General features: G+C 44.3%; 1 protein-coding gene across 1 annotated transcript; it reads left to right on the forward strand.

The window, feature by feature from the left end:
• The first annotated feature begins 1,015 nt into the window (after positions 1 to 1,015).
• Positions 1,016 to 7,439, forward strand: INHBB (inhibin subunit beta B). Its single transcript, XM_054971686.1, has 2 exons — positions 1,016 to 1,430; positions 4,715 to 7,439. The coding sequence occupies exons 1-2, from the start codon at positions 1,016 to 1,018 to the stop codon at positions 5,488 to 5,490; spliced, it is 1,191 nt and encodes a 396-aa protein (XP_054827661.1). The 3' UTR covers positions 5,491 to 7,439.
• Positions 7,440 to 22,593: the final 15,154 nt, after the last annotated feature.

Consider the following 22,593-nt stretch of genomic DNA (forward strand, 5'->3'; position numbering starts at 1 on the left):
GAGGGAAGGCGGCGCGCTCGATCCGCCCTTACTCGCGAGAAACCCCAGCGCCAAATAGCCGCAAGGGCGAAATTATTGGACGCGAAGGACTGTAAAGTGAGTGATTTGGAACAGGACCTTTCGGCTGCGCTTTGGAGGCGCTTCCGAGGAATCGCTCCCTGCGGATCCCGGGGCTATATTCTTCTTCTTCATCATCATCATCACCATTTCCCAATCCTGTTTCAATGTGGGCAGCTGTGTACCGGCGGACCCCCCAGGAAAGGGCCCCCTCGGCTGGACTGTAGCCTCTACTTGACCCCAGGAGAGAAGCGGTGGGGGGAAAGGGAGCTGCCGCCTTTGTGGGCTTGAGTGGGCTCCCCTCCCCCCGCTTGAAGCTCCAGGTTAACTTGGCTTCGCAGGAGGCTGCGGACTCTCGACGGGAGAGCGCGCCCGCCCGCCGCGCTGAAGAGCGGGGCTGCCGAGCGGATCGAGGGGCCGCGGGGGCGGGTTGGCTTTTGCCTGGCTCTCTTGAAACTTCTTGTGGGGAAGGCTAGAGCAGCATCTTTGACCGGAGTGTCCGCTGCCAGAGGCCCCAAATTGGATTGACTCCTGTCTGCCCGGCTGATCACCTGCCCCCTCCCCTTTCCCCCCGATGACTCTGGACTAAAAAGATCGCCCGTCGCCCCCCCCCCCTCCCCGCCCGGTTTTGGCTGGACGCTGTCTGGCTGGAGGCGAACCACTGAAGCCATGAAGCAGGAGCTGCCGGCCTCGGACATGCCCGCCAGCAAGTGACTGAGCGAGGCTGCCTTGGGAAGCGGCTCTCCGATCGCCCCCTCCTCCTCTCCGCTCGACTCCCAACGTGCCTCTGCCGGCCCGCGAAGATCGTCCCCCCCCCCCCGGCCAGATCCAGCCGGCGGCGCCCCCAACATAGCGCCCCCCCTCTGCTGGCGCCCCCCTCCTGGCGCTCAGTCTTCCCCTGGAGCTCCGCGCGCCCCGGATCCCAGCCCCGGAGCAGCAGAACTGCCTGGAGATAGGCATGGACGGGGCGGCTCGGAGGGGGGCCCTGGCTGCTCTGCCGCTGCTACTGCTGCTGGCAGCGGCTTGCTGGCCGGTGCCGGGCGCCGGAGGCTCGCCAACCCCTCCCGGAGCCGCCCCCCAGGACACTTGCACCTCGTGCGGCTTCCGGAGGCCCCCCGAGGAGCCTGGCACGGTGGACGGCGATTTCTTGCAGGCCGTCAAGAGGCACATCCTGAGCCGCCTGCAGATGCGCGACCGGCCCAACATCACCCACGCCGTGCCCAAGGCGGCCATGGTCACGGCGCTGCGCAAGCTGCATGCCGGCAAGGTGCGCGACGACGGCCGCGTCGAGATCCCCAGCCTGGACGGGCAGGCCAGCGCCGGGCCCCCGGCTCACGAGCAGACCTCCGAGATCATCAGCTTCGCCGAGACAGGTGGGCCGCCCCGCTTTGATCCCCTGCCCTGAACGCCCATCATCTGCCCCTCTCGGTCTGTATGCCTTCAGCACCCACCTTTCCACCCCACCGCTGCTCCCGTCTGGCAAACCTGTGCTCACCTCTTCGGGCTGCATGCTCTCACCTGGACCTATGCCCCGCACCTGCCTTTCCAGTAATGCCTTTCTCTTCCAGATCTGCTGTTTTCAATTGGTTGGTAGCCTTATCTCTCCTGTCATATCAGATCTCCTCTTCTGTCCTATCCCAAATCTCTCATTCTCCTCCATCTGTCCCGCAATTCCATTACCTGCCAATCTGTTCTTTTTGGGGGTCTCTCATCCAAATTCTCGCTCCATTGATTTGTCAGCTATCCTGATTTGTCTATCAATCCTGTCTTGGGGACCAGCATCTACCAAGACCAGTCAGGCAGCCTAGGTCCATCCCATCCATCAGCCCCTCTATTGCACCAGCTCCATCCCTGAAGATCAGATCCCTTCATGCATCCTTCCCTTCCCCTGGATATACACTTCGGCATGGTTCACTTCTGCTGGACTCTTTGTGTGCATATATTGTCACTATCTCCAGTTCTCATGCCTTCGAATCTACCTATTTATCTGCTTCTCACTTCCCACTTGCCAGTGAACCTACAGACTTCTCCAGCTTCCCACCCCTAACTGATCACTCAGTATTTTATTCCTGTATTTTCTGCATGCATCTGCCTGACTCACCCACCAAAGGACCCATCAGATCATTCGCTTCTATGCTCCCTTTGCACCTGGCTCAGTTTTGCGTATTATGCCTTGCACATTTATGTTTTTATCTTTCCATCTCCATCCTTCTCATCTCTGTTTCCTTCTCACTCATTCAATCTTCTATTTGTTCTTACCACCCATATTCTTCACTGCATACGCCTGTCTTCCCCATGTATCCCTGTAGCTAACATAAACAATGATCTGTTACAGATACACACTGCCCACTTGGTTATCCCATCTATTTTCTTCACTCAGTTATCTGTCTTTTATTTGCATCCTGCTTTCCTTGGCCCATACCTATTTGGATTGCTTTCCATTTATTTATCCTATATCCTTCCATCTACATGTCCACTCAACCAGTGCATGCATTCAGTAGTGAATCAGTACAGAGCCCATCCACCTTTCCTTTGTCCTGGGTATTATTGTAGACAATTTGCTCTGTTGCATTCATTCATTCATAAGTACTCAAACTAGCATTTCCAGACTGGGCCAATAGGTGTTTGCTTGGAAGTTAAGTCCCACTGAGATCATTGTACAACCCAAGAGGTGTGCATTCCTGGCCTTGCATCCCTTAATACTTTTACAGAGCTCTTCTGTTCTTTATAGCATTAAATCCTTCCACACATCCTTGATAGATCTGAAAATAACTATCCTTTCATCTTGCTTAGCGCTTGCATCTTCCTTTGTCTGATTTTAGACTTCTACTTTTCACCTATTTTTATCTAAAATAGCAACAATGGCCATCATCCAGCACGATTAGCATGCTTTATCCACATTGCCTAGATTTTCAGGAGCTTAGCCATAGTGGATTCTCATTTTATATCTGGTGCTGGAGAGTGCCCTGTCTTCTAGATTTCAAACTTACAGGGAATTCTGGGGATTTTTGGAAGCTAATCAAGGATTCTTCAGTAGCATTGGAAAGACTGACAGCCAACTCACTAATTTCCCCCTACAGTGTGCAGCCACAGACAAAGATTGGGAGTGCTATATAAACTGTATTCTTAGCTTACATGAATGGTGAGGCCTAACTGGCCAGGGTCCCACATGTACTGTGCACCTTGTAGCTATAGGCTTGAATCATAGAGATAAACTGAGAGTCCATGGAAGATGGTCCCTTAAGGGTTCCTTAGTAGTACAGCAGGTGTAGAAAACCATTATAAAAGATACATCTGGGGCAAAGAAGAGGTGGATGGATGGACTGGCTCAATGTGATGGAAGATGGACCAACCTCTTAGATAATTTGGTTCTCTTTTTCTCTTCAATGTACTTGTTATCTTTTTATACCTCTATCACTGATAATTATATATGTTGCATCTTTACCTGCTTACCTTATTTATAAGTTTCCACCTAGCATGTAGGTTTATGCCTTGACTTCTGGTAGGTAGCTCTAGGGAACAGTGTAGATATTCATGCAACAATGTATTAGATTAATATGGCATACAGAGGCACTGAGGTGCTGATTCCAGATTCTTTTCACCAAGGTTAGGAAGGCCAGCACAGCTGTTAAATAAATTTGAGCTCAATTTTACGAAACAAATTGAGTGAAATATATTGAATGAACAAAAAAAAATCAGGTTGAATCTATGCATGCTTTCTTGAAAGCAAGTCCAACTGAGTTCATAGAACTTACTGCCTGGTATCTGTGCAAGCTCTGAGGAGCAGCTTTAGGCTTAATTCTCCAAGTGAAATCACAATGTATGAGTAGTTTTGTGATTTTTTTGGATCAACTTTCTTTCAAACAGAAAGCAGCCATTGGGTGATTTTAAGGGGGAGACCAGAGTAGGAAACCATGTCAAGGAGAAGAGGTTGATAAAAATTCTGTGCCCCTGCTCCATTCTCCCACCCTAAAAACCATACCATGAGAAGCTACATTCTGTCTACAAAATAGGAGAAAGGGCTGCAGCATTTACAAAACCAACACCAGGTTTTCTATATGCAGGGATTGTTCAATATGAAGAATTCAGCTTTGTACCCCCCTATCCCCAGCTGTAGCCAGAAGTGGTACAACTGAGATAGAAGTTTACTGCTGTAATGGAAACTGTGCCTGTTTTTTCCAAGAATCATGGGGCTGCTGGATGAGATTACAGAACATCCAAATTGTAACCAAATCCTTTCTCAGTGAAATGTTCCTTGATTGTGAACAATCCCTGCTTTCTGGGAAAATTATACATGAAGGCTGCCTTTGCCAGGCCAACAGTTTTTTAAAAAAACTAATTAACACTTCCCCAGGTGCTCACAGGGTTCCTTTCATGGCTTTCAAGCCATCTGACTTTAATTGCTTCTTGTATATTGATTTCTAAGGATCTGGCATTTTCACCTATAGCATGATGAGTTTGTCTCTGGAACTCTCTTGGTAATGTATTTCTAAGACCCCCTCGCCTGCTTTGTCACTTCTAGTTGATGACTGCATCTGCTTCGGTCATTTCTGGATGTTATTTTTAGCATTGTAATTTGCTGTAGACATTTCCTGAATGATATAAGAACTTCTTTTGGACTTAACAGCATTGTGTTTTTTTACTCCTTATATCCTAGATGACCTGGCCTCCTCCAGAGTGCGCCTCCATTTCTTCATCTCCAATGAAGGGAATCAGAACTTGTTTGTCGTTCAGGCCAGCCTGTGGCTTTACTTGAAGCTGCTTCCGTATGTCTTGGAGAAAGGCAGCCGGCGAAAAGTTCGAGTCAAAGTGTATTTCCAAGACTTGGACACTACTGACAAGTGGAATGTGGTTGAAAAGAAAGTGGATCTCAAAAAAAGTGGTTGGCATACATTTCCCATGACAGAAGCAATCCAGGCTCTGTTTGAGAAAGGAGAAAGGAGACTGAACTTGGACATTCAGTGTGAAGGTTGTGAAGAGTTTTCAGTGCTGCCAGTTTATGTGGAACACGAGGATGAATCTCACCGGCCTTTTGTCGTCGTGCAAGCCCGGTTGGCTGACAACAAACATAGAATCCGGAAAAGGGGCCTGGAATGTGATGGCAGGACCGATTTATGTTGCAGGCAACAGTTTTACATTGACTTCAGACACATTGGGTGGAATGACTGGATCATAGCACCATTGGGTTACTATGGGAATTACTGTGAAGGGAACTGCCCAAACTATTTGGCTGGCATCCCAGGATCAGCGTCCTCTTTTCACACTGCAGTAGTGAATCAGTACCGCATACGAAAGCTGAACCCAAACGCCGTGAACTCCTGCTGCATCCCAACCAAACTTAGCTCAATGTCCATGCTGTACTTTGACGATGAATACAACATCGTGAAGAGGGACGTTCCTAATATGATTGTGGAAGAATGTGGTTGTGCCTGAGTTGGAGGGTGCTCTGAAAGGGGAGGGAATGGGGGGGGAGGAGAGTATGTTCTCACAGTGAATGAAACTGGGAGGGTGTTTTGCTGTGTTTCTTCCTTCCAGGCATGGATGTTCAAGTCACTGCAGCCACAGCCGCATTAGCAATGACAAAGATATATTATCATTTCATCTGTTGTCAGGACAGTGACAGTTTGTGGGTCTTGGACCTGAAAATGCGCTACCACTTATAAACAAATGCTATGAAGTACCTTAGTCCCACCCACACCCCCAAGGACACAGGCACATCCCTGCACACACACAAAACAGCTTGGCAGAGGAGGGAAGGTGCTCACAGGAAGGTAGTCATGTCTGCCAGTGATAAAAAAGTGAATGAGCCATTCATTGTTTCTTCTATCAACCAGCTGTGTCTGGGAGGGAACCATTGGGAAGTGCAAGTAAAAAAATAATATATTGTCATGTTCAGCTATTTAAGTGACCAAACATACAAATGACCACTGTCACCTCTAAGGTCTAAAAAGGAAGTTTCAGGCTGCCTCCTTAAACAAGGCAAGCCCTTCTTACTGAGGTTAAAGAATATTTTTTTTACAGAATCACAAATGGCCTATAGCACTTCCAATGTAGAATACTGATAAAACCACAGAGAGAGGAGAAGAAAGAAGTATATATATCTAAACAGGTACATGATAACAGTGGCATTGTTCCTCTGAATGATGAATCCATGTGATTTCATGTTTCAGCACACCACTAGATTCTCCCACCCCACCCACATTGACTTGCTTTCCTTGCTGTGTGATCCAAAAAAGGGGTCGATCCATCCTTCTCCCCGCACCTTTTTTTGTTCGCCATTCCTATTTCCCATCTTCATGTTTCTCAGAACAATGGCAACACTGAAAGTTGCAATTTGTGTTCCGCTGCAGGGGATTTAGCAAGAGCATGTTTGGGACAATCAGGGAGGAGGACAGGGAAAAACCTGTGATATGACACATCAACCCATGAACCCTTAAGAGGAATTACAGTCACATGATGGATACATTTCTGGGGAGAGAAAATGCAGCACATTTTGTAACAGGCAAGGAACGTTTTAACAAATCCTGGGGAAGAGAAAGAGAGAAAGCGTGAGAGTCAGACCAAGGAGTTTATATTCCAGTTTCCTTCCTGGATGGTACTGGGGATGGTTGCAGAGCTCCAAACCCACTGCTACAGCATAGCACTCGCAAACTGCTTGAATGCACGTTATATAGCACTTGCCGATTCCAATGCCTTGAACGGTTGGCACTTGACTGTGCACTTCTCTTTGCTCACTATCTCTAGGTTCTAAACAAGTGCCGCATGAGCTATGCAATTTAAAGTGTTGACCCATACTAGATGAAAACTGGACTGAAAATGAGATGATTTTTTATATTTTTTTTATACTTGAAATTAAATCTTTTGCTTCTTTTTTTAAAAGCGAATGATTGCTTTTCATGTTTGCACTGATGTAGTTGCATGACTTAGTCAAAAGAAACTGCCATTTGAAAAAAAAGGTTATTTTTATAGCAACAAGAAAAAAAATGAATACAGTGAAATGTATTATACATAACATTTTGGAACCAAAGAGGCCAACATATTAATTGTAATTTTTTTCAGGTGGCAAGGCCATCATATATCTATATATCATGTAATGATAACAATCTCTTGTGAGGCCTACCAATTTGTGTTTTCAGGGTACAAATGGATTCCATTGTGTTTGGGTCAGTGTCTTTTCTATACCATCATACATACCAGGCATTGCAAGATGTGCGTAGTTTTTTTTTTTAAAAAAGAAAACCCAATTGTTGTTTATTTAATAAAGTCCCTTGTAGAATCTGTTCCATAATAATTTAAATACCAAACAAATTTCACTTAGGTTTGCTGTCAGAGTATTTTACATTTGTGTACAGTTTAAGTAAATAAAACAAAGCAGGAAAAAAGACCTGAGAACTGCAGCAGCTTCTTGCAGTTATGTTGGCTAGTTGGTGAACCCTTTGTTATAAAGTATCTCTAGCTTGGAGGATGCTGAACGTGCTTATGCACACTTGAATGTGTGACCATGAATGAGTAACCATTTTTAGGATAAGAGCAGGGAAACTTGCAATGCAGGCACAAGCTTCACGATACTGCACAAGGCTGGTATTCTGAGTAAAGGGTTTGGGGGACACAGTTGAAGGCCTTGCAAATATAGAAAGAAATTGAATGTTCATCCAATCCATGTCCCTCTGAATAATGATTGTACTAAACTTTGCCTCTATTTGCAGGTAGTAGGGTTGCCAGCTCCTGGCTGGGAAATTCCTGGAGATTTGGGGGCTGGAGCCTGGAGAGCGTTGGGTTTGGGGAGGGGAGGGACTTCAGCTGGTTATAATGCCATAGAGTCCACCATTCAAGGCAGCCGTTTTCTCCAGGGGAACTGATCTCTGTCACCTGGAGATCAGTTGTAATTCCAGGAGACCTCCAGCCACCACCTGGAGTCTGGCAACCCTAGCAGGTAGTTATGGATGGCGGGGGTGGGGGATATCCTTAATGATCAAGGCCAGGTTGGATCCTGATTAGAAATTTTCTGTCAGCTGAAACTTCTTGCCTTTCCACCTTCTGCACCTCACAGATCACCACAAACACACTGCTCCTGAGGGATGGGGGACCATGAGGAATGACACGAGAGGGGTCAGCAACTCAGCAGCAGGGAGAGAGAATGAGTGGAAATTGCCAGTTTAGACTGGATCCAAACATTCTACTTTTAAGGAATACCTTCGCCATTGGTTCATTTGCCAAAGAACTCTTGAACATCTGCCACAGAACTTTTGCACTCTGAATAGGATCTGAGGGAGGGCATTACTTACAGTATATACTTGGTTCGTGGAAGGCACTAGACCTGTTGGTTTTCTGCTTTGCCCTCCATGCACTGGCTTATATCTCACCCTCTGCCTTGCAGTAACGTCACAACTTAAATCAAGGTAACAAGGAAAAAGTTACGTATCATAGAAGCGTGTGTTGCATTCTCATTGAGAACTTCTAATAAGCTTCCCTACCTACGGTTCCCTGGAACACAGTTTGAAAACTAGTTGGCTACATAATGTCTAGAGGTAGGATAGCAACTGAGATTTGTTCAAATATAGAATGACCCTCATATGGAGGGACACTGGAGAAGTACAGTGTCTTTCTGTAATTGGGCATGCTGCAACATAATCCCAAAATGAAATGCAGGATATCAACCATCTCCCTTGGTTATATAAATGCTGCCTCAGGCTAGCTTGCTTGGCAAAATGTTACCAGAATGGAACACTTTGTCAATAGTTATGAAGGCTAGTTTTCATAATCTAGAGCCTGATCTTGCAGACATTTACAGGCTTGTCTTACAGCAACTGCGCTACAGGATATGGGTAACTCTATTGATCGGTATTCAGAGCTACAGTGGCATGATTATTAAGTATCATTGTTTGCAATATTAGGGCCTTTAATCTGCAGCTGCATTTCATCAAGGCCGGGCTGTACAGTCTGTGATAACGACACTCCAATGCACCCTATGCTTATTTATTTACAGAGTTTATATTCCACCTTTCTGCTCAATCCGGGCACCAAGTCAGTGATTAGGGCTTCATACCTTTTGCCTGAACACATGAAGGGGGTTCTGTAGCAAAACTTAAATTTTAATATCTGCTCATTTTTAATTTTTTTCAAAAAAAAAAAGTCAGTTTGTACAACAATTTCACACACTATCAGTGCCATCTTAAGCAAAGTTACACCCTTCCAAGACTTTAATGGATCTAGAAGGGCGTGACTCGGTTTAGGATGGCATGGTATGTTCCATGCATATGTATTTGAATTTCAGCAGATATTTTGTTTGATGAAGATGCCTTAATTCTATTTTCTGGTTTATTCACTCATGGAAGTCACAAAACATGTCTAAATGTTTTTCTTTTGTCCAAATGTTAGTGGAGAGAATCATATGCTTCATCCAGTTAGTGCTAACAGGCGCTGACATTACGTACTAAAAAACCTTGAAAGGTCTGGTACAGATTCAGCTCCACATTTTTTCAAACAACAGCTTCCTTCACCTCATCTTTAGAGGAATTTTCAGTTGTGACTATCTTGGACATCATTTTTTTAAAACAGAGACAAGTTCTGAATATAAGAATTCCTGCAAAGCCTTGATCTGATTTTCGTCGTTGCCTAGAAGTGACTGGTATGGGCAGTCAAGGCTTCAGAGACACATTCTACAGACATTGGTCTGTAATCAGTGGCACAATTAAGAAAACTTCAGTGCCTTTAACTGTTCTATAAAAGGCACAGCAATTTCTGCTGATTCTCTCCAAAGTCCCTGAATTTTATTTAGGGGGTGGGAATCAGCACAGAGGAGGCCTGCAGTGGGAGGGGGATATCTGCAGAAATTGCCTCTCCCTCTTAAGAAAACATACATGCCCTTAAGTCTTCAGAGTGTAACAGTGTCTTACAGTATGGATCAGCTGGGGGCAGGAGTGCCAGCACTTTTTCTTTGGGCGAAAGTAGACATGGTATTTTGCCTGGAGTCCAAAAATGCAAAGTTTAAAAAACAAACAAACAAAAATTCATAAAGGAGGGCATAAGCATATAAATAGTATTAGCAACGAAATCGTACTTTTAGACTTAACAGACTTCCGTCTTCCCATTTTTGGATGTTAATGTATATGTCAAAGACACAGCTAAATAAAAGCGCACTTGTCACATTTATAATTCTTTCATTGGAATAGATAACACTAGCCCAGCAATAAAATATTCATATACAGATTAGAAAATATGATTGATTTAGTAATGTTCTGACTTACTCTAACAATGTATTTTCTAACTTGAGCCCTAATGGCACTTGAAAGCTATAGTATTAATAATAGAGGAATGAAACCTGCCCCACCATTTACTTTACCATTCATATCATATTTGTATTGAGATGTACAAATAAAAAGACTGAAAAACTGCAATACATGTGTTACATTACAGTAAATAAATTAAAATGTTCCCTTCACAATGATAAATTATCAAAATATTTCAGAATAATTGGAGGTTACACACAACAAATTATATCCTGATTCATGCCCCCCTCCCCACCCACTGTAAATTGCTGCATTTCCCAGGCTTTATGGCATAATACTTCTAAGCCACCACTGAAGACTACAAGCAGCTTTATAGCAGTTTTCCATCAATATGACTCAGCAGGGCTTTTTTTCTGGAAAAAGAGGTGGTGGAACTCAGTGGGTTGCCCTTGGAGAAAATAGTCACATGGCCGGTGGCCCCACCCCCTGATCTCCAGACAGAAGGGAGTTTAGATTGCCTTCTGCGCCATGGTGCGGAGGGCAATCTAAACTCCCCTCTGTCTGGAGATCAGGGGGCGGGGCCACCGGCCATGTGACTATTTTCAAGAGGTTCTGGAACTCCATTCCACCGCGTTCCCGCTGAAAAAAGCCCTGTGACTCAGCAACCTAACATTACTGACAGCTCGTGGATTTTGCTCCTGATACTGGAGGTTGAGTGCCCGTTTCTACAATATAAATTTTACAGTTCTGTTTTACACTGACTCTATTGCACTATATCAAGAAATATAGAGAGAGAGGTTTATCCATACCTCTTTAGACCAGACGTCTTCAGTGTGATGAACTGGTGGTTGTTTTGAGAATCTTGAAAACAGGTAGTGGACATGGCTACCATGAGGTGCTGGGGCCAATCACAAAATGTTGGGAATTTTTTTTTAAACCAATTTTTTTTTTTTTTACAAAATTTAGACCCCCAACAAGGCAGCTAACAAATTAAAATATACAAAATAAAATCACATCCTAGAATTCATTAAAAACAACAAAAACACATAGTTAAAACAATTAAAACCAGAGCAAAAGTACATACAAAAACAAAAAACAACAATTAAAACATTGGACAGAAAAGAGGGAACACCAAATGAAACAAAAAAGTCTTCACCCACAGAAGGAAGATGACAACATAAGGAGACAAGTGAGTCTCCCTGGTAAGAATGTTTTGGTGCCCTCTCTTTTCTTGTAACCTGCCTAATCTCAGAAAGGGCACCTGAAGGGCCTTGGAAGATGACTGTAGTGGTTGGGACCAGCAGGTACTCTGGTCCCAAGCAATTTAGGGCCTTAAAGGTAAGAACCAGCACTTTGAATTGTGCCTGGAAACAAGTGTGTAGCCAGTGCAAATTTTTCAGCTCAGGGGTGATATGATCTCTGTAACCAAACCTTGACAGTAGCCTGCAGCAATTTAACTGTCCCGAAGAAGGGAGCTCAAACTTTCAAAAGCTTACACTCTGAACATCTTGTTGGTCTCTAAGATGCCATTGAATTCAAATTCTGCTGAACAACTGTCCTGTATGTTCAGAACTCTTACATATAACATTTGCTTGCTTAATGTGAGAGATACCATGCAAACAAATTTGTTGTTTAAGGTACTGAGAGCAACAAAAAAGAATATAAATGTGCCCAGTCCAGCCCAAATAATCAAGCTAAATCATCCTGGAAATTCTTCTGTTTCAGGTGTATAGAAATTAATAAACAATTTTCTTGCACAGATCCCCTTTGTTGCAATGGAGGGCTGTGCAGAACTTCCACGTGACTTGTGCTAAAGCACTTGGCTTCATTGATTTCATCGGGAGAACACCTATTTGACTCTCCCATTGAAATGTGGATCCTTCCTCCTTGGGTCTCTATTGACACCCCGCCTTCTCACTTTCTGTGTTGGGTTTTTTGGAGGGGGGGTTCCTGATTTCTCCAGAAGGGGCCCCTTGACCCACCACTTGACAGGACTGGAGATGCCATTTATGCTCTCCCTTTCCCTGAATCTTACCTTTGCACCTTCCTAGGAGGAGCTGGAAATAAGCTTATCATCCCCTTCTTTTTTTATCCCGTCTACATTCTGCATAGAGATGGGCATGAACAGCAATACGAACTAAAAAAACCCCATGAACAGCCCAATCTGCTGTTCGCAAACAAGCTGTTTGTGAGGCCCCATTCTAAACAAACAGGTGGTCATTGCAAGCCTCCTTGGTTGCTGTTCGTCTTGCTGTTCATCAAGCCAGACAGTCTGGCACCTGCAATCAATTCCCTTGGCAACTCAGGCAGGGATTGTCTGAACCCTGTCTGAACTCCTGCTGTTGCCCTGGAAACCCCAATCTAAGCCCAATTTAGCTTGATAGGCAGGTCTTCCTTTCAAGTGTGGACTGGAGCTCCAAGTTTGTTACAAGAGAAGACCAGCGGGGAGGGGGGCTCCCAGCTCTGGCTTTCAGGGAGAGACAGCTGCTGTTAGAGAGACAGGGTGAGTGCATTGGAGCTTGAATTTTCTTTGTGTGTGGTGGGATAGGGATCTACCCCTTCAGGTTCCAGGGCAGCTGCGAGGCTCTGGGGCCAAGCTATTATTTATTATTGGTACCTTTCCTGGTGCCTGCTCAGGTCAGGTTTCTGGGAGTGGTGCAGTAGGGATCTTGATGGCTGGAGGAGAGCCTGCTGGCCCCCACGAACAATGAACATGCTCGTAAACAGGATCATGTTCGTCAATGTTTGTTGTTCATTGTTAGTGGATGGCAATGAACAACGAACACCATGTTCGGTTTTTTTCCTGTTCATGCCCATGTCTATGCCTTGACTCCAACACCTGTCCTGAGGCCCCAGAACCCATAAGCTGGTCTTAGCTGGGGTTCGGGGTCATGTGCCATTTTCTTTCCCCCTTAATTTCCATTGATTATATCCACGAGGCCTTCTTTTTTTCTCCCCCCAGATTGCAAATTCCTGGGGAATTTTTAAATGTCCTCTGATGTCCAAGTTACAGTGTTGGTTTTCTTGTAAACCTACCCCTCCCACTTCTGATTTTACTGTGGTGGGAAGGGAAGTATGTTCTGTCCCATGTTAGAAACTTAAAGAAGTTCCAGCATTTAATTAAAAAGAAAGTGGATCACAAAAGGACTTTGCTTTGTCAGAATTCGTAGCTTTGATCAGAACGTCTCCATCAATTCAAAACATAATAAATAATACAGACGGCTCCTTCTCCAGTGGCATTGGTTTGCGGATCATTCCCATCCTATAGATGGATCGTGGAAAGTTACTTAACAACTAGTGATTATCTGCTATACCTGGAAGTTTTGCTTCTTCTAGAATGCATTTCTAATAGAGATCAAGATGAATTCTCACAGGTGCATCCATTGTCAAAGTAACAGTCGTCTCTGACAAAATAATATTTTCTCCTTTATTCTTCATAATATGTTATTTGGCAGCATAGTTTGAAAAAAAAATTGTTCTAAATATGCTGCCCAGATATTGAAAATGAACGACTGAGATGCAGTCTACAGTGAAAATCAGGCCACTGTCTTGTAAATGCCTTCCTATAACCTATTTCTCAATGTGAGACTGAGATGTGGGTTGTGATAAAGCCCTCCAGGTGGGTTGCATAGCTATAATAGATGCTCAGTTGTACGGGTGCTGTGGTATATGAATTAGCTGTAGACTAGCATGGATTTCCCTTCAGATAGTCTAAGTGCAGTTTCACCCATATATATTCAATACTTGACAAATACATCATGCAATTATCTGCTTGTCTGAATGGGACATCACTAGGCATGCTGCCAACTTTGACATGAACACAATTGCCAGGCAAACTTACTTAGTTTAAACTCCCACAGTTATATGCAAAGTGAGCTCTTCATCAGACCACCTTGATGTTCCCTGGTGAAGTTCGTCCCAAGCATAGGAACTTTGCCAAGCAGCTTTGCACATGTGCAGTAGTGGCTTGGTCTTTGCATCTTTCAACTGCTTTTGCCCAGCCCCAAACAAAATCATTTCATTTATTGGAGCAGAAATGGTATTCCTCTGGATCATGGTCATTCCAATCACTAAATTTACCACTTGTGTTGTAGAACTTGGAATAATTTGCAGTTTGTACTCTCTCTGCTTCTGTGTAGTTGGACACATCCTTTACCTGACCGGTACTGGATAGATTGCATTGCTTCCTTTTTGTATCTGAGCAGTCACTGGCATCTGTTTGAGAAGTGGTTACCAGAACTGGCAGAAGAACAGTGGTGATTGGGCAGTTGCTGTGAGGCAGCAGTCTAACGGAGTGAGAAAACAGTGTTACTGTGCAAATCAGACATATCTAAATATGCTTGGATGCATCCCATCAGCTCATGAAATGATCGGCTTCCTGCTCACTACTGACAAGAAGGATGTGAGCTGAAAAGTGTTTTGGTTTAACTTGCCATTGCAGACCTAACGCCATAGACAGATTTTTCATATATTTTCGAGAGCAGTGCTTTTTGGTTTCAAATGGACTAAACTCTTACACTTAGTTCGGAGTCAGTAAACAGTGAAGCATGTCTTCTTGTTTGCCTTTCCCTTGAGATAAGTTTATTTCATGCTTAAGTTGCAATCCTCAGCTTTGTTTCTTTGGCTCATTCTCACTGATACCAGTGAAATTTCTCAAGATGTCATCGTTTTGAGGAGTGTAGCCTTATTCTTTCTTCATATATCTTTCCAGCTCTCTGTCACCTTCAGCCTCTTCCCAGTGTCGTCTGATTCAGCCTTGGAACTGACTGTTGGCTACACAGCCCAGTGAGAAAGATACTCATCCTTTGTGAAGTCAGTGGGAAAAATTCACATTAACGTCAGTCAGCCAATGGCTTTCTAAGGAGAATTTTCATAAGAATGTAACCAAATATTATGACTGAGCCAAATCAAGCCAAAGCAGGATGTTTTCCCCATGTCCTGGACTACAGAATGGGGGTACTGAGCACTTGATTGGGAGGCAGGTACTGTTTCAAATTGAGCCTTGCTTCTTAAGGACCAATATCTGAAAACACATCCCTTGATTTGGATGTCCATTTTAAGATAGTGAGGAGGTAACATTCTGAAATATCAAATACAATAATTCAGCTGTATCATCATCATCAGTTTAGATTAACAATTCAATCATAAACCATTGTGGTATGGTGTAATAGCTAGAATGATGGACTAAGATCTGGGTGACCCAGCTTGAATTCCCTACTCGCCCATGGAAGCTCAGTGGGTAACCTTGGGCCAGTTACAAACTCTCAGCCTAACCTACCTCACAGGGTTGTTGTGATGAAAAAATGGAGGAGAAGAGAATGATGTAAGGCACTCTGATTTCCCATTGAAAATCAAAGTGCCTTACATCATTCTCTTCTCCTCCATTTTTCCATTGGAAATCATTCTTCCAAGTTCATTGAATCCAATGGGCTTAGAAGGGTGTACTTCTGCTTAGGATGGCACTGTAAAGCACCATTCAAATTTCAGTGTGGCATGGGGCAAGAGATGTCCAGGAGATACAAGGGAACACAAATGACACTGTTTTTTCTTGAACACAACGAGCACATAAGAAGATGCTTTTTGGATCAGACCAAATCTCTATTTGAGCATCCTGTTTCCAGTAATGGGCAGCCAGCTGTTACAAAGAAGTCCATAATCAGGGCATGAAACAACATCCTTCTCTTATTGTTTATTCTCACCTTCTGGTATTCAGAGGCAGAATACCTCTAAACATGGGAGATCCATTTAGTTTTCATGATTAATAGTTATCATGCGGATAGATTTTTCTTCCGTGAATCTTTCTAGACCTTTTTTGAAAAGCCACCTAAGCTAGGAGCCATCAATATATCTCATAGAAGTTAATTCCATAAATTAACGATGTGTAAGATACATGTTACTTTGTTTTGTCCATTCTGAAGCTGCTAATGATCAGTTTCATTGGGTGATTGTGAGGTCTGGCATTATGAAAAAGGACGAAACATTGTTCTACCCGCTCTCTCATACCATACCCATAGGTATTTGCCTTTCCTTGAGAGAAAGGTGTTTCACCCCTGCCTGTTTTGTTGGTTTGTTTTCTGATTTTTACAGTGTTTTTTGAAACAGGACAATGATTTCAAACAGTGTGCCACACCATAGGTCAATACGAGGCACAGTCACATCAGTTGTTTAATTTCTCTTCCTTAATGATTCCCGATCATTGAATTTTCCCTTTTGCTGCTGCACACTGCAGGCCAACTTAGTTGTGATGGTTGGAGATTTTTGAACTGAGCATTCCCCCCCCCCCGCCCCAAGTGTGACTAGCAGCCATAGGCCCCTAATTTAGACCGGGGATCACAGAGTAAAACAAAATACTCCAGATCCTCCAACAATCTCTTCCAGCTGTTTTTATGTAGATGTTAAAGAGCATGAGGAATGGGACAGACTCCTCTGGGACTCCCTAAATGTCATGCAGCTAAGTAGAAGTCCACCACAACCACATTATAGAAAGCTGATAGCCCAGTAAGACCTTAACCACCAAAGCACCATTCCACCAGAAACTCAGCCCAGCCAGCCTCTCCACAAGGACTCCATGGTCAAAGGTATCAAAGCCTCCAAGAAGTCCAGGAGAGTAAATGGGGATGCACCTCTCCATCACTTTCCCAGCAAGGATTGTCAGTTTGGGTGATCAGTGGCATTCCTATTCCATTCCCATAGCTGAATCTAGAGAATCCATCTCCTCCAAGACCAGCTGAAGTTATGCAATCACTTAAGATGGAATGTTGACTGTCAAGTGGTAGCTATTTAGCTACCATTTGTGTCAGGGAAGCCTTCTTCAGGAAGGACCTCACCACTACTTCTTTCAAAGTGATTGGAACTATACCCTCCCACAAAGAGGTGCTTATTACCTCCCAGATCATTTGACCAGCCCAACCTGGTTGGATACTATCAGTCATAAAGGGCAATGGTGAGACTGGGCCATTAGGTAGTAGAAGCTGAGCAACTTGTTTATTTTATTTATGTCATTTATAGTCTGCCCTTCTCACTGAGACTCAAGGCGGATTACACAGTGTGAGATTAGCACAGTCAGTTTCAAGGACATTTCCATAAACAATGCCTTAGACTAAATAAACCCAATTTACAAAGACATAGCATTAGTAGGAATCCATACAGCGTTGAAGAAATGTTGAAACAGCACATAAGCAATTCTAGGGATGACATTAGACCACATGAAGCACAAGTAGCTCATAGGAGTACATATTTAAGACAACAGGTAGTACGTAAGGCAACATAGTGGTGAAGTCTATGGTCCTTAACTCATTAGCGAAGCATCTGAGAGCCCCTCTCTATAGTACAAATGCCTTTTTGAATAATTTGGTTTTGCATCGTTTGGGGACTCTCCTGACCTCCTCAGGCAGGCCGTTCCATAGGGTAGGGGCAACACAGAGAAAGCCTGTGTGCAAGCTGCTGCTGATTTCACCCATGTGCAGGGTAGCACCTGTAGAAGACCCTGTTCAGATGAGCAAAGCTGCCGTGGAGGAACATAGAGAGGGAGATGGTCTTGTAAGTATGCTGGGTCAAGTCTGTGAAGAGCTTTGTATGTGATAACCAATACCTTGAACTGATCACGGGAGCTGATAGGTAGCTAATGGAGTGACTGCAGAATGGGCCAGGAGGCAGTGGCAATGGGCCAGGCAGTGGGCGCTGTATGACTTGTCTAGGCTGGGCAGTAGCAGCCTGGTGGCATTCTTCCACCAGGTGAAAGCTCATAATCGGCCACTCTGTCTCCTTGCCCCCCTGCCCCCCCCCCCAGCTGGGTGGAAGGGCATGAAATATGCAGTCCTTTAAGCCATTAGGCTACTAGGGCTTTTCTTGGTGACCATAACGGGCAACCCACTTCTGAAATGAACTAACTTTACTGCCATCACTGCTACAGAATAAGCACAATAATGCACTCTCACCTGTATTCAGTCACATTTGCTTGGAGTTTTCTTCTACTTGAATGCTAACCATCTGCTCAACCATTTCATCAACTAAAGCTCTTCAGTGAATCAAGAGGCATTCTGCTGAACCAAGGACCACCTGTAACCAATCTCACAATTCAAGGTTGAGTCCACCCAGAGATACTCTAAGGAACCAACTGTAAGGTATCAGCAGATAGAGCAAAATCTTGTAGTGTTTAGAAGTCGATGCAGTAATTGTAGCCTGTAAGCATTTTTTGAAACTATGTGTATATAGCATAGTTATTTAGCAAACCTTGATATACTTGAACTTCCTTACTATGTGAAAAGGAAAAAATAATCACAATAAGGAATGAGCAGGTATAAGAACTCGTCTTAGAAAATAGATGTAAACCCTTGCTGTTGAATTACCACTGAACATTATGAAATTAGATCCTCTTCTCATTCTGTCCACCATAGAAAGAATTATGATTTAACATCTTTGGGAAACTTCCAGAATAGTATCTAATGCGGTTTTCCTTTGTTCATGCAAATGGAGGCCTGATTGGAGACCTACCTACCATTGGTAGGTAGCTGTGTTGGTCTACAGCAGAATAACAGGATTTGAGTCCAGTGGTACTGTTACGAGCCCCTTTCTTTCTCTAGTTAGATTTTGCCTTTAACTCTTTTCTTCTTGCTCCCTCTGGATAGATTGCTGCCACCAGGAAGTATATTCCAAAATAATTTAAATTTCCCCTTTAATAACGTGACCAACGGTCAGGCTCCTTTGTGGGCCCAGGGCTTTTTTCCAGCGGGATCTCCTAGGATCTGATATCCGGCACCTCTTAAAAAAGATCACATGATTGGTGGCCCCGCCTTAGAGCCCAAAGACCCGTGGGCCATCTCACCGGGTGGAGCTTCTCCTGGGCCGCCTGCTTCCCCGGCCTCTTCCCTGGCCTTTCTCTTCCTCCCTCCTCTCTTTCTTTCCTTCTTTCCTTGCTTTCGTCTTTCTTTCCCTCCCTCCCTCCCTTTCTCTTTCCATGTCTTCTTCTTCCCTTTCTTTACTTTCCTTCCGCTGCTGCCTGGCTACCTGAGAGGTAGGCCGGGAGGGAGAAGAAAGGAAGAGAAAGCCGCTCTCCTGTTGCTCTTCCTGCTGCTGCCGCTGCACCAAACAAGGGGCGAGAGAAGGCAGGAGGCATGCAGCTGGCTGGAGGCAGTGGCAAAGGAACAGTTCAGCCGCCCCACTGGGAAAGGGCCCCCATCCTGCCCACCGACTTCATGGTGGTGCTGGTGGAGGTGCCCACCCAGGGGGACAACCTCTGCTGCCACCCCTGGTGAAGCCAGGCACAGAGCTCAGCAGTGGGAGCCACAGCAGGTGAGGTGGCAGTGCCCGACAGCGGCAAGCCAAGATCAGCCTTATGGAGCGAAGCAGGGTGAAGGTGAGTCTCAGGGCTTCTTTGCTACCTGTGTGGGGCAGGTGAGGCAGCCACCTGGGCCAGCCCTTGTCGGGGTTAACAGGGCAGGCAGCCACTTCCCTCCCCCTCCCCACTCTGGTCTTTGGGAGTGAAGTAGCCTCTCAGAAGGCTCCCCCGTGGAGGCCAGTGGTGAGCCACGGTGCTGCAGCTTGCAGCTCTTGTTTGTCTGGCCAGCCGGTCTCACAGGGGAAAGAGGGGATTATTCTCTGAGTCCCCCTCTTCTGAAGAGATCTATGAGGACCCCTCTTCCTGGTAGAGGGGGTTGTTCTATAAGCCCCACTCTTGGGGTGGGGGTCTTTAGCAGAGAGGATGTAAGAGAACAAATGGTCACAAATTAAACATTAAAAGTGAAAACACTCAGAAACCTGGAATTAAAAAGGATGAAATGTTTCAGCAGAGATCAGCTCATGAGCTGGTGTCAACCTCCCTAAGTGTCGAGCTTCATTGGTCAAGTGGAGTCTGTGTTCAGTCAATGGGGGAATGGGAAGGAGATGCTTATAAGGGATCTTTACTTATAAGGGATCTTTACTTAAGGGATCTTTATAAGGGATCTTTACTTTACTTCCTAGCCTTTTTCTTTTTGCATTCTGCTGACTCTTCCATGCAGTCCTTTGCATAGCATGACTTAAATGGTCATGAGACTAACAGTATGTCATGTTAAATTGCTTCTGTTTTGTTTTGGCTATATATCAGCTTTCTGCTTGTTTTCAAATGTATGCAGTCCATACCCTATTGTATTAGTGAATGTCCCAGCCGTAAATCATATTGACTTACACTGTAATCCGCCTTGAGTCTCAGTGAGAAAAGCAGACCATAAATAACATAAAAAGTAAATAAATAGGACATTACCTAGTCGCACAACCTAGGAAAATAGAAAAATCTGGATTTAAGACTGTTTAATGCCACTGCTATCTATCAGATTTAGGTGGAAAGTCATAAACTAGTGATGGGTAGTTATATCCTTTATGGTATCTGGACAAGTCAATCTAAGCCATGAGATATTGTTGCTTTAGGGTTTCCCATTGAGCTGAAGTAACATAATGGCTATGGGCTGTGTGTGATCCAGGAGGTCCCTGGTTCAAATCTCCCTTCTTCCAGGAGCTCATAAGGTGGACTTAGGTACTCTCAACCATCCATCTGCAATATGAGAACAACACTGGCCAACACTGGCCAACATTGTAAGGGTTACCGGTAATATCTGCAGTGCTCTCTGAACAATGAAATTGCTATAGAAAAGCAAAGCATTATTATTTCACTTAGAAAAAGTGCAATAATACAAGGCACCATATCTCTGTCTTTATTTATTCCCTTATTGGACTTCTATCCCACCCCATCCCAAAGGCAGGGTAGCTTGCAATACTTTAATTATCACTCTCATTTATGTACCAGCAAAACTGCAGCACAGGAAAAGCAATCAGAAGCAAAATCTGCTTAGCTTCCAAGATCTAAGATCAGGCTAGCCTGACTATACTGCCCTAGTTAACTCTTATGTTAAAGTAACTGTGAATAGATCTTTCATCCCCACATTTCTCTAATCATTTTTAAAGTCCCTAATACCCTCTAGCAGTTGCCACTTCATGTGGCAGTGAACTCCATATATTACAGACGTACTCTTCAATATCCAGAGAAGTTAGCTGTGTTAGTCTGTTGTTGCAAAATAGTAAAGAATCCAGTAGCACCTTTAAGACTAACCAACTGTATTGAGGCATAAGCTTTTGAGAACCACATGCATAAGTGGGTGTCATCAAAATATTGATGGCACCCAATACCAATGCCTCAGACAATCTAATTCAAAAGTCTTTTAATCAAATGGATTCTGGTTTTGCAAAAGACATGATCAAACTTGCAACTTGCTGCTCACAAAGTCGATTTGTGGTTCACAACACTGAACCGCTTAGAGGGAACATTGCAGGGGCAGGGAGGCAAGCAGGCTCAAATCGAGGGAGTGCTCTGGGGGGTAGCTGCACCCTGTGCAATGACCTCACTTCCAGAAGTGATGTCACTTCCCAGAAGTGACATCATCGTGTGTTCCTGGTGGCGCACGTGTGCTTTGTGCACGCACATGTAATAATAGAGAGATCCACCACCTCTTTCCCCCCCAAAAAGCCCTGTGTGGGACTATGTGGCCCTGAGGATAGGAATGGGATATAGGAATAACATATACTCTGGGATAAACAGAAATAAATAAATAAATAAACTTTTATTTTTTCAAGAAGCGTATCAGTTTCATATTATTTCTTAAGCTTGATGGTTTCAAAGAGTGTTATTTGTTCTTAAAGTTACTTTACTTAGGCACAGTCACTCAGATCTTCATAAATTTTCTCAGGCTGCACACACAGTTTGCCTGCTTCAGATATAAATTTCTTACTCAAATACACACAGATTTTCTCCCAGGCACACACACAGTTTGCCTGCTTTATAAAGAATGAATGGGTTTCTCTCAGACACACAGACTTCAGATTTCCACACATGTTATATTTCTCTCAGAAATGCTTAAACCCACTCAGGCTGCACACAGCTTGCCTCTCTTGCCCTGAATCTTTTCTCTCCACTCAGTAACTGCAACAGCAGTTCACTCTGCCCACACTCTCAGGGCCAAACTACAAGTGATGAATGACACAAATTGGACACTTGTCAGCTTCCCTCAAGTTTTGATGGGAAATGTAGGCAGCTTGGCGGAATGTTGGACAAGTGACAGTTGAAAAGTCCATTGGACAGTTAGTCGGAGAGCCAAGCTGCAAGACCAGGATGCCTACATTTCCCATCAAAACTTGAGGGAAGCTATCAAGTGTCCAACCTGTGTTATTCATCACTTGTACCTTGGCCCTCAGTCATCAACCAATCATCTCACTCATTCATTCCTCTCTTTTACCCCTACTCTTCATCTGTACCACACCAAGCATTTAAAGACACATA

The sequence above is a fragment of the Eublepharis macularius genome, chromosome 2 (genome assembly GCF_028583425.1).
Source record: "Eublepharis macularius isolate TG4126 chromosome 2, MPM_Emac_v1.0, whole genome shotgun sequence".
Lineage (NCBI taxonomy): Eukaryota > Metazoa > Chordata > Lepidosauria > Squamata > Eublepharidae > Eublepharis > Eublepharis macularius.

Bases quoted from the DNA above. Each gene is read 5' to 3' on its own strand.
- INHBB (XM_054971686.1), top strand. From the start codon at position 1,016: ATGGACGGGGCGGCTCGGAGGGGGGCCCTGGCTGCTCTGCCGCTGCTA. The intron at 1,431-4,714 runs GTGGGCCGCCCC...CTTATATCCTAG, and splicing joins CATCAGCTTCGCCGAGACAG to ATGACCTGGCCTCCTCCAGA.